General features: G+C 39.2%; 1 protein-coding gene across 4 annotated transcripts; it reads left to right on the top strand.

Annotated features, from left to right (window-relative positions):
• Positions 1-1,635: 1,635 nt before the first annotated feature.
• Positions 1,636-12,106, top strand: LOC5516871 (probable G-protein coupled receptor No18). 4 transcript variants are annotated; one of them, XM_048720270.1, is made up of 2 exons: positions 1,636-1,962; positions 9,885-12,106. In XM_048720270.1, the coding sequence occupies exon 2, from the start codon at positions 9,912-9,914 to the stop codon at positions 11,124-11,126; it is 1,215 nt and encodes a 404-aa protein (XP_048576227.1). In that variant the 5' UTR covers positions 1,636-1,962; positions 9,885-9,911; the 3' UTR covers positions 11,127-12,106. The 4 variants fall into 4 exon arrangements, with proteins under 4 accessions (XP_048576227.1, XP_001636961.1, XP_032242801.1 ...); XM_001636911.3 differs by having other exon boundaries at positions 1,637-2,080; XM_032386910.2 differs by lacking the exon at positions 1,636-1,962 and adding an exon at positions 4,801-8,196.

Below are 12,106 nucleotides of genomic sequence, written 5' to 3'. Positions count from 1 at the left end.
ATGAATTCAGGAACGAAAAGCTCAAATTTCAATGTCACTTTACAAAAGTCGCATTTGATATTTTGTTTGATATTACTCACTAAGTACTTAGGGGAATATTCCGCCTTATTCGATGTGAAATGAGCTTATTGGAAACGTCAAGTCATGTTTTTCCGTCAATTATAAGGGAAAGTGTGGTTTAGAGCACTTTGTTATAGACGTCGTAAAGCGGTTCTTTGCCTGTTTTGTATATGCGTTGCATTTAGCTTTAAAACAGCTTGTCTAAGCTTTGAAACAAAAAGTCATACCCGAATGGTACAAAGTCATACCCGAATAGTTCCGAGTCATACCCGAATAGTTCCAAGTCATACCCGAATAGTTCCGAGTCATACCCGAATAGTTCCAAGTCATACCCGGATAGTTCCGAGTCATACCCGAATGGTACAAAGTCATACCCGAATAGTTCCGAGTCATACCCGAATAGTTCCAAGTCATACCCGAATAGTTCCGAGTCATACCCGAATAGTTCCAAGTCATACCCGGATAGTTCCGAATCATACCCGAATAGTTCCAAGTCATACCCGAATAGTTCCGAGTCATCCCCGAATAGTTCCGAGTCACCAAGTCATTACCGAATAGTTCCGAGTCATACCCGAATAGTTCCGAGTCATACACGAATAGTTCCAAGTCATACCCAAATAGTTCAGAGTCATACCCGAATAGTTCCGAGTCACCAAATAGTACCAAGTCATTACCGAATAGTTCCGAGTCATAACCGTCACCCCAGAATAGTCCTGAATAAAGCCGATACACTTCCGAATAGAGCCGACATTCAATCATTTCCCTTGGTTATCCCGAACATCACGACGCAATTCTACACAGTAAGATTGTTTTCTCGCTCCGCGGTATCTTTTGTTCTTAATTATGCTGACTAGCGTATTTCGTTTATCTTTCGCCAATATATTATCCCATGCCTTTGGTTTCCTGTGGTATCATTCGACTTGTTTTTAACAACAATGTGTGTTACTCTAATTAATTAGTTTTTAAAACAACTTTTTAATAACGGTTCCTTACTGATGTTAGCATGTTTTGTCTATTTTGGATGACATGGCGTTTGAATTTGTCATATATAGCACCCCGAATAAACAAACTACTAAGCAGTCTCACTTCTAAATACTCAGTGAATAGAGGAATAGTATCGGCTGCTTTTATTATTTTAATTTACAAAATTGCGAGCAATACCAAAACACCCCGACGCAATTTGAATAGTACCGAGTCATACCCGAATAGTTCCGATTCATACCCGAATAGTGCCGAGTCATACCCAAATAGTGCCGAGTCATACCCGAACAGTGCCGAGTGACTCTAGAATAGTTCCGAATAGAGCCGATGCACCTCCGACTAGAGCCGACTCTCGATCGCTAACATTTTTTTAGCAATTTGCTTAAATGTTAATATATCAAACATTATTCTTCACGGACCAGGGTTGTTATTAATTTCAGATGGAAATTAACGGAAAGCCTTTAAAACTGTTAAGAATTTCAAAGTCATACCGCTTATTAGTACTAGTCAGAATGAGATCTCACGCGGCGCTTTGCGCACTCGTATGTTTTTGGTTTGTTGAAGCGGTTTTTATGCACTCTCGGCGCACTATGGGGTTTTTTTGTTTACTATGCTCTCGCTCCGGCGGTAATGGTTGTTCTAAAGCCATGCTGACTGATGCCTTCCCACTAATTACTGTCATAAATCTTGAATAAGGGATTCTATTAGAAGCAAATTACCGGCTCTACGCCGCATACGTCCTGGAGATCAGTAACGGAGTCCTATCGCTTTATAGTTCAACTCCTAAGCGAGGGGATGCAGTCTCGACTATTCCCACTACTGCCACCAAGTCTTGGAAATAAGCCTGAACACCGCGAGGTCAGAGGTCGATTTTTTTCGCAGAGGAAAAAAGGTGGTCACGTGGAGTAACTTGTTGATCACGTGGGTACTGTGTGGGTGGATTGTGAGAAAGAAAGGTAGTATGTGTGTTGGTATTCCAGCCCAACGCGTTTCACACTAATTTCTCTTAGAGTCCAGAAGGCATTTAAGATCATTCAAGGTGAGTCGTTTTAAAGGTATAATCAAACAACCGAAAATAATGAATAGATTTCTTTGATAACGAGCAATTTTGTCAGAATATTAGATATAGAGTTCAAATGGAAATTGGGAGAATTTACAACACAATGTACAAACCGGAGAATCTATTTTATTGATCAATTACTTGTCTTTTCAAGGTAAACTTCTTTTCGTTTTCGCGTGACTCGTTTAGTAAAGTGAAAACATTGATTAATGAAAGAAAGAAAAAACTACAATTGACGGTCAGTCAATCATTTCATGAGCAAAAAACGGAAGAGATTCTATTTCGAGTGTCAACTCCAATACTAATTTATTCTTACTTTCCGTAATCATTGGGTTTAAAAATGTTTAACTATGGATGGAGTCTAAATATAGAATCTAATTTTAGTGAAACGAAAAGAAAAAGACGGATCTTAAATCTTCGTAAGAAAATAAATTACTTGATAAGAAGGACTGTTGCGTTGGAAAAAGATATACAAGTACACATCCATGTGAATTTTAGAGAAAACATGAGAATATTTCTATCGCTCTATCAGATCAACCGATTACCTCATTATAAACCACAAAACTTCGTATTTTAGGAAATCACACAATTAGAATATACAAGGATACACTTACTTCATTTTACTATACTATTTCCCATCCCCGAGAAGTATCCCATTTATAAGCCTTATTTCATTTTTTTTCTCGAAGGATGTCATTGATATGTTTTGAAACATCTTCAGCTGAAGTGGATCACCAGATAACAATTTCAAAGGAATGAAAAACATTTTCTCTCGCGTATAGTTTTCGAAATCCCCGGGATAAAATACTGACTAAAACAGCTAAAAACAAAATAAATACAAACGCAGTGGCTATATGCCCGACAGTCAGGAAAGGTCCTTAATGGACTAAATGTCCAAAAGTTCTTAATTGATTCGGATAATCTAGCAAATTGTCGACCTAGTGAGTTCAAAGTATTCTAAATTTGTTCAGAAAAGGCAAGGCAATCTAAATTGAGCTTTGTTGTCAATGTTGAATGTGTTCTGTTGTCTATATTATCTGTGATTGGGGCGGGGGTTGTTTTTTAAGCATTTCAGATAAATTGAATGAGATAAAAAGTATTGCTACAATGCATTGTCACTGAAGGTAGCAATACTTATTGGGCTCGGTTTCCATGGTTACGCCGCGCGCGGCTCTTTCACTGGGCGCACCGAAACCAATTACGGCGGGAAACTGAGCCTGGTACAACGGCCCCTTAATTCGGGGTCATGAAGTAAGAGATGGCTTAACGCCCTTACACCCGAGAAGGCAGTGTCCACTATAAAGCCCCAGGTTTTTACACCTTAGTTAACAGTTTTTAAACTGTTAACTAAGACCAGGATTTTACTTAAAAAGAACCAAACGGTAACCCAGTCCACTTTCTAACCCTTCTCACCCTAGTCCTGCTCTCATATCCTTCTTATTCAGAGGCGTAGCCAGGGGGTGGTCTAGCCCCCCTCCCCTTCTAGCAGCCAAAAATACAGTAAATGTATGAGTCATTATCTAAAATACAGGAGACAACGCCTTGAAAGGGCCTTTTTGCCCCCCCTCCTGTTACAAATCCTGGCTACGTCGCTATTATTCAACCACCCAGATCTAGATTTAAAATGTTCAAGTCAGCTTACGTGCAGTTTGTCATGTCGGAAGTTTTTTTTCTTTTCATGAATTATTCTTTATATACTAATTACTTCATCTGGACTCATCTCGCTGTGAACAAATGCCTTCTCGAAATTTGGAGGAGGGATTGTCCATTATATTATTTGGAGTTTAAGTTCCCCACTGAGGGTTATGCTTTTAAAGTAGTGGACAAATAGCGGGTACGGAAGGTCATCAACGCGCTCTGGAGTAAGCCCTTGGGCGATGTCTCTTATAAAAAGGGAATATGACATAACACGGGCAGCTTGACAAAAGACGGCAGTTTAAGATGGTGGACATCTTCCTTTTTCTGTCAAATCATTGGTAGTTTTTTTTAATAAGACCTAACACTGAAACGCTTTTTCGAAGTAAAATACTTTAGATTTTCTGTAATCAATGGTTCTGAATTGGTATTGCTTTCTAGTACAACATAGAATGTGTGTATATAGAGCTCAAACGGCGCACTACCGAAAGGAAAGGAATATTTTCTACGCGAGTGAGTACACGAACCTAGACCCAACCATTACCAATGTTTTATATTTTTAAAACATATAGGGGGATGCACGCGCACTTGGGGGAGGGTGTACGCGTACATGTCGGGAAAGGGGTGCACGCGTACATGTAGGGGAAAGGGGTGTACGCGTACATGTCGGGAAAGGGGTGCACGCGTACATGTAGGGGAAAGGGGTGTACGCGTACATGTCGGGAAAGGGGTGCACGCGTACATGTAGGGGAAAGGGGTGTACGCGTACATGTCGGGGAAGGGGTGTACGCGTACATGTCGGGGAAGGGGTGTACGCGTACATGTCGGGGAAAGGGTGTACGCGTACATGTCGGGGAAGGGGGTGTACGCGTATATGTCGGGGAAAGGGGTGTACGCGTACATGTCGGGGAAAGGGGTGTACGCGTACATGTCGGGGAAGGGGTGTACGCGTACATGTCGGGGAAAGGGGTGTACGCGTACATGTCGGGGAAAGGGGTGTACGCGTACACGAGGGAGGGGGAGGGTACACGCGAACATGGGCGTGTGCCCTTTGAAGGGTCTTCAATACCATTCTTTTTTTTTCGTTTATCGATAATTCTTTGCAATTAGGTACTTTATTGACGCAATTTGATTTGACTGAAATGTCATAGCTTCTTTGAATAGCCGAGGGAAATAGGAAATAGATGCTTTGTGTGACCCAATAGGGGACTTTGGCAAAGAGATCACGTGACTTAGGTGTCAAACTCGCGCGCGCTCCGACTTTTAGCGGCAAAATAACAACAACAAAGGCAATATATTTAGCGCTGAAGATAATATAAAGCCAGAAAGTTTTCTTTTGTCGTTCCTTGGCGAGACGGGCGCAGTTAATTCTGTGTTTATTTTGGCAGGAATTTGCCACCTAAAACCTCACGTGATTGCTTAGCACAAGTTTTCTTTTGCGTAAAATAGTGTCGTGATTGGCCTTCCAAATATAGATTATTTCTAGATGGTGTCAGGTGTGGGATATTTTGGATCGAATCGCATATGATTAATTAATACTTCCAATTTCAGTTGGTTTGATAAGAAAGGCTGAGTGTCAATAGCAATTCAAATGCTAATTTTAGCTTCACATAGACATCTGTTAAAAGACATGCTTGTTTATTAGAGATTAAAACAAACGGCTCAATTAAAAATTCACAATATATTCGAGGCATAAATAGATTGGTAGAACAAAATGCTTGCAAAGTTGTACGGAGCTAGAAAATACGATTCAGAGTGACCGTAGTTTATTCGAATTAGTCAATTGAAAAACAGTATACCCAGCCATATTATTGGAAAAATATGATTATTCATAGTATGTGCCATGTATCACATCTACAATTGAGATGACAGTCATATCGATCTGTTTATATTGCCTCGCTTCATGACCAGCGAGTCGAAAGTTTCTTGTTATAAATGTTTCACGAGATACATAGCCTAAGAGTTAATTTTAGTTTCCTGTAAAAAATTAAAGCGCGCTATTTCTTTACAAAGACTTGCAATGTTTCTTTAATGAGTCTTAAATTAGTTTGATGATTAGAACTGACGTACAAACCCCTCTTTACAAATCACCATTACACTCTTGTTTACGTTAAATAGCTCCTGGCTTGATTCTATGAATGTTATTCTATTCACTTTGCCTCGACTCAACAGACACAAGTTCAGGAATATTTATATTTTAATCCTCATCGAATAATTCATCATTGTATAACACCGAGTGGTCCAAACAAGTGAAAAATTGCAAGGTAAAGATGACGGGGAACTTATGGTTTTCTTTAAGGCAAATTTTAAATGCTCAAAACGTGTCATAGTACACAATTCTTGGAGGCAAAACTTCTCCTACAAAACTAAAAAAAATTAACTTGATACACAAATACATTTTTTGGAGAATTTATTTGGAATCTTTGATGAGAATAACATTTTTCGATACCTAAATTTCAAAAGTATTGAAAGACTTAAAAAAAAGAAGAATAAACAAAGCTGAATCCAGATGGCACAAAATAGACACGCGTCGACAGGCGTGGACGGCTTGCCAAAAAAAAGCGAAGCCTTTCGGCGGTTGACAAAATATCTCCCTTTATTTTACATTTTTTAGTGTAGTTCACTTTGCGAAGGACTGGGTAGCTCACAATGAATTAAAAATGAATTATAGAATCCACGAAAATGCCAGGGTTTTTGGCTATTTCGTTTTTAGATAGCAAATTGACATATAAATAATATATAAAATTTCTTTAAATTTTTTGTCGAGGATTCTGTGGTTTAAAATGTTAATTTTCGTTGCTGATTATTTTTTCGAATTATAACGTCAAAACATTTATCCTTTTTTGTCATCACTGATAAATGCAAATTTAAATGGAATGCTCTTCTAATTTGTGATATAGACCCCTCCTGCAAATGGGAATTGGAAATTCCGAGAGGAAGCAAGATCATTCAGAATCTATTTCCATTGGTTAAAATCCTGCATTTTCCATACAAATAAAGTAGTTTTTGGCCTTTTTCTGGGGCTGAAAAGGAGGGGAGGGGGATAAGAGCATAAAAACAACTAAGAATATTGAAAATCTGGGGAGGCTGTCTACTTCACTTAGGTGTTTTGGCTTTGAAAAACAAATGATTAAAACGACACTCTTCGCCAGTAGAGAACCTGTTTATATAAATAGAAAATGTGTTCTATTTTTAGAAAATCTGAATGTATGGATACTACCCCCTGTGTACACACTTGACAGTCTAGACAGTTATCTACTCGGTTGCCATGCCTACCAGTCATTGATTATCGAAATAAGCCTTTTACATAGACTACGTACAGTCTAGAAAGTCATCTATCGGATTATCATGACTACAAGCTCAGTCTTAAAGTATGAGGCAGTTTTGACAGAATTTAAGAGCGAATTTAGGAGCGTACAATACAGGGTGAGAATCACTAGGAACGTACAACACAGGGAGCCCATCACTAGGAGCGTACAATGAGCCCATCACTAGGAGCTTACAACACAGGGAGCCCATCACTAGGAACGTACAACACAGGGAGCCCATCACTTGGAGCGTACAACTGGATAGATGTCTTTGGTGCGCCTTTTTGAGACTGGCTATTTTTAGAATGAAATTACCGGTAGCCCAGCCACTCACGGCGAGTGTAAAAGATAAGAAAGATGCGTATCAATAATTTTATCCCAAATTTACAGCGGGTCTAAAGAGGTTTTCTTGCACTAAGAAATCACTTGAATCAGAGCTATAACAAAAATAAAATACAAAAAAGAGAGATGACCAACTAGCCTCATTAAAAGGCTGGAGACAGAGTTTGTTACGCCAAATTTTAACAAGGAAATCCCTAAATTTTCGCTGAATGCGCCTTGCTTTGCCGACGCGCCATCCTCTGTTTACTTTAGAAAACCTGGTCAAGCTAGGTTACGCTACGCTAGGTCATGCTATCTGATCTACTACCCCGTGGCGCACGAACAGTCCCCGACGCGCTATCCGAAACCTTTCCGACTAAATAAAATAATTGTACGGCTCTAAATACGTGCGGATTTGTTTACATCTAAAAGTCTCGTAAAACTAAGGATTTACACCGTCCAGACCAAATCCGGCAGCTAAAACACACGATGCTTTGCACGTGAAATATTTGTCTTATCAATTCCATCTATTTGTAACTATTTCATTTAGTTTTCCTGGGTAGAAAGAAAAACAATTTTATGCTTTTTAGAGATATCACACTGGCTTTAATATTACTTAGAGATTACCATAAAAAGGCAAAATTAATAATTGGCTAAAAGCGACTCGTCGGTGATTTCTCATTGATCATTTGATCAATGCAGAAACCGGTTAATTTAGGGAGACAGGTGATAGACTGGGTTTTGGCTAAGTAAACAGTTCGTCAGGTGTACAAGAAAACAACAGTGAAATCCCGATCTATAAACAGCACCCGAAAATTTCAACTTTTATTGGTAAGCAAATATTAGTAACTTTATGGTAACTCGAGTAGAGTATATAAATAAATATTTAAATAACTTACGAGTCGCTTTATTAGCATGTCCTGTGACTGAATAGAATTCTAGCGCAGTTTCTAAATGGGAGTTTAAATAAGAGATATATCTCTTCACTAGAGAAAAGTCGCAATGCACTTAGTGTTGATAGTCTTTTTCCTTAATCATTTATCGCACTATTCTACGTATTAAACAACTTAAAAGTGGAAATTCCTCCTAGGATAATACTCCAATTTTCCTTTTTTTCCCAGTCAAGGCTATAATTTAAGACTTATAATTGTATATTGCCATAGTAGTTTTAGATAGTTAAAACGATCTATAAGACGATATTTTCTTCGGTCGACAAAAAACTTAATATAGAAATCCTTTTTACACACCTGCTTCTAAAATTAAAGCATAATTTGAAGTCTGATCTTGTAAAAGCTTCGTCTGTCAAATGTCGGCAAAGTGCATTTGCTCAAGAGAATGTTTAATTGTGGTGTTTTTTTTTCAAATGGCACCAAATACCTATTAACCACATAATTTTTTGTCCTTTTTTCAAAGGATGCAATTTGAGGCGCATTGTCTTAAGACTACCGCGAAATTGCGTTTTGTAATTGAAAAATGCATTTGATTGTGCATCGGATCAAAATAATACCGCACTTTAGTCAAACGCAAAAAATATTCGCGGACAAAAATATTTCACGTCATGCAATAATTAAACTGATAACGTAGAAACTTGCAAAGACGAGTTCCTTCCGTATAACTCGATTTTTTATTTATTTTTTATTTATTTATTTATTTATTTATTTATTTATTTATTTATTTATTTATTTATTTATTTATTTATTTATTTATTTATTTATTTATTTCAAAAATAATAGGAAAAGTTTAAAATGGACCAAATGTATTTTTTCCCTTGTTTGAAATCAAAAGCGCGCGAAAAAGGAAATAGTAAACACAAGCAATTGTGCGCGCGAAAATCGATGCTTTTTATGATGTCAAAATTCACAGACAAAGTATTTTATATGACCGCTTAAAGTCTCTCCTCTCTTCTAAATAGCGGATCTAAAAGGGTTATGTGAAATTAATTAGTTTGTTAGCTTTCCTGATCGTTGCCTTTAGAAACCGGCTGCGACAACCCACGAAAAGGCTTTTCAGGCCGCTTCGACTCTCTTCACTTGGTGTCTAATTATCTGCGATTCACAACAAATCTCTTATTATTTTATAACTTTAGAATCCATACCTTTAAACAGAGTAATTACTTTTCAATTTATACTATATGAACAAGTACGTGATCAGTTCTCACCTGTCCTTGACGACTGCTTGGCTGCCGGGGAGCTTTTAATATTCTGGGCGTGTCAATCCCCCATAAAGTGACTGTTTTTCTGTAATTATTGCGAGGCAAAATCTTTATGGCGCGTGCACTAAAGTTTCGATTAAAAGGAAGTGTCATGGTGCGAGCCCTTAAAGCATTCGTTTAGGAAATTCAGTGTAAAGTGAACATATAGCACAAGAGATGTTTTGAAAGGAAGGCGTTTTGTTCTTCTATAGCCTCAGATGAGTGTTCCACCTCACAATGCTACTTACACAATTTTGCAGACCAATAATTGATATAAAGACAATAACAAAGTAGTGGCTGATCAAATTCGACATTCCTTTCTTTTCAGATGGGTGCCTGCGCAGCGATGTGAGGGATGACAAACCACTCCACCAGTGGCCCCCCCTCGGGGTACATGTACTCACTCGGTCTTCACGCTCGTCAGGAGCCCACTCAGGCTTGGTACTGGGTACTACGCGGGATCGTCGGCATCACCACCATAATCAATAATACCCTTGTCCTCTACGTCATAGCCACGCGCCGGAAGCTACGTCAGGAGAAATCCAATTGGTTTGTGCTCTCGCTGAGTACCGCTGACCTGCTTGTGGGCATCATCATCACGGCCTTGCAGATTTCTGAAGCGACGCATGCGTCGACAGCACCCAAAGCGGAAATGCGATACGTGGTTTACGACCTTCTGATCGATGCTTCGATTCTAAGCTTGTGCGCGTTGACGCTGGATCGTTACCGCGCCATCGTGACGCCATTGCGTTACGAGAATTACATGACGCCATACCGTGCGATGTTTCTGATTGGCTCTGCTTGGGGGATTCCCCTGGCCGTGGCCCTTGCCCGGATATCAATGACAGAACTCGAAATCAAAGATGAAAAAGAGCGCGAAAAAATGTTCGTTGTCATCCAAACGATTTTCTTTATTACATTCCCATGTATCACGTTGACTATCTCTTACATAAGAATTCTTCTTATCGTAAGACGTCATTCCCGAAAACAACGACGTCAAAAAGCTCAAGTCGACTACAACTACTCGACGGATAGTAACCTTCACTCGATAGACGAAGACTCGAATTACCCGAAAGCGAGCTCCTCAACCGAAGGCACCACGACTACTACCACAACGAGTAGCTCAGGCGGGAAACTTTCCGTGCATTATGGGAAAAAGAGAGGCATGGATCAAGTCATTATCGAGGATGAGGTCTCCGAAAGCACAGCTTCTAGGATACTCAGTAACATTCTCTCCCCCAAGTTGGACAAGACGTCCCTCCCGGCAATAGGCGTGGTCATCGTGTTGTTTGACTGTTTCTGGGGATTCGGGGTGTATTCATACTTCTGCGACTCGTTCCTGCCGGAGAGCGTCCGACTGGAGGAGAATATGAAGCATATCTTGTGGTTATTAATTCTGATGAACTCTGCGTGGAATCCGCTGGTTTACGCCATACTGAAGAAGGACATTAGAAAAGAGATACGCAAGGTATTGCCTTGTATGACGTCAGCACGAGGGAACTATGGGGTCGAGAGTGGTAGTGAGGCACAACCTGTTAACCGACCATCAATTGATAAGGAGATAGAATGACCCGCACACTAATACCCTTGTTAACACTGACACATTCAAGACAGAGTTGTAGAGGGTGGCAGTGAGACAAAACCTGCTTAACGACCATCAAATGATGACGAACTACAATGACACGCCATAAATACCCTTGTTAATACTAACACATAAGATACGAGTATCAAGCGAGGATTGTACTGATACAAAACCTGCTTAACGACCATCAAATGATGACCCTTTGTAATGTGGACACACGAAGATTAGAGTATCAGTCGTAATAAATGATGTCTAAACATATAGCGATGTTTCTAGATGGTGCTTCACAACCTCCAACCGACCATCCAATTAAAATAAGCCACAATATATCACATAAACACCCTCGTTAAAGCGAACACTGTTTCATTATATTGTCTGATTTCTCAGCGTAGAGCTTTTGAATCTATGGCTAGATGATGCTTCTCGACCAGAAAACCATCATCTTGGAGATATTCAGTCTTAGTGAGCACCCTCAATAAAGCGGACATGAAATCGTGTGAAGCGACAGACCTAAAGTTCAAACATTGCCAGACTGAGATGTAAAATTGCGACGAAACCTTAACAGCGACCATAACATTGAGCGAGGTCGAAGGGCAGCTATATAATGGACCTCAATAAAGTGGGCATCTACGTACTTTTACTATCAACTCATCAATGATCAATCTACATCCACGGATACTATGCTCTTAAGCTGATATTTCTTTTATCTGTTGGGAAGGGAGGTAATAACGATTCATTTGGATTTAATGTTTTATACCTCAATCACAGAATCAAATTGATGTGGAACTTTATAAAGTTATATAGCTTAGTTGACTCTGCTCGTCAAGAACGGATATAAAAACATTAAGAGATAGGGACTTTATATAAATGGTTATATAAAGGAAAGTCGGGCGACTTCCCTCGCCTGGGATTTTTTTAGATCGTTTTTAAGTATACGTGAATAAGAAAAAAAATCTTTCAAAACACAA

Source organism: Nematostella vectensis, chromosome 12 (assembly GCF_932526225.1).
Source record: "Nematostella vectensis chromosome 12, jaNemVect1.1, whole genome shotgun sequence".
Lineage (NCBI taxonomy): Eukaryota > Metazoa > Cnidaria > Anthozoa > Actiniaria > Edwardsiidae > Nematostella > Nematostella vectensis.
The sequence above is the reverse complement of the archived record's forward strand: the minus strand, read 5'-3'. Positions and strand labels throughout refer to the sequence as shown.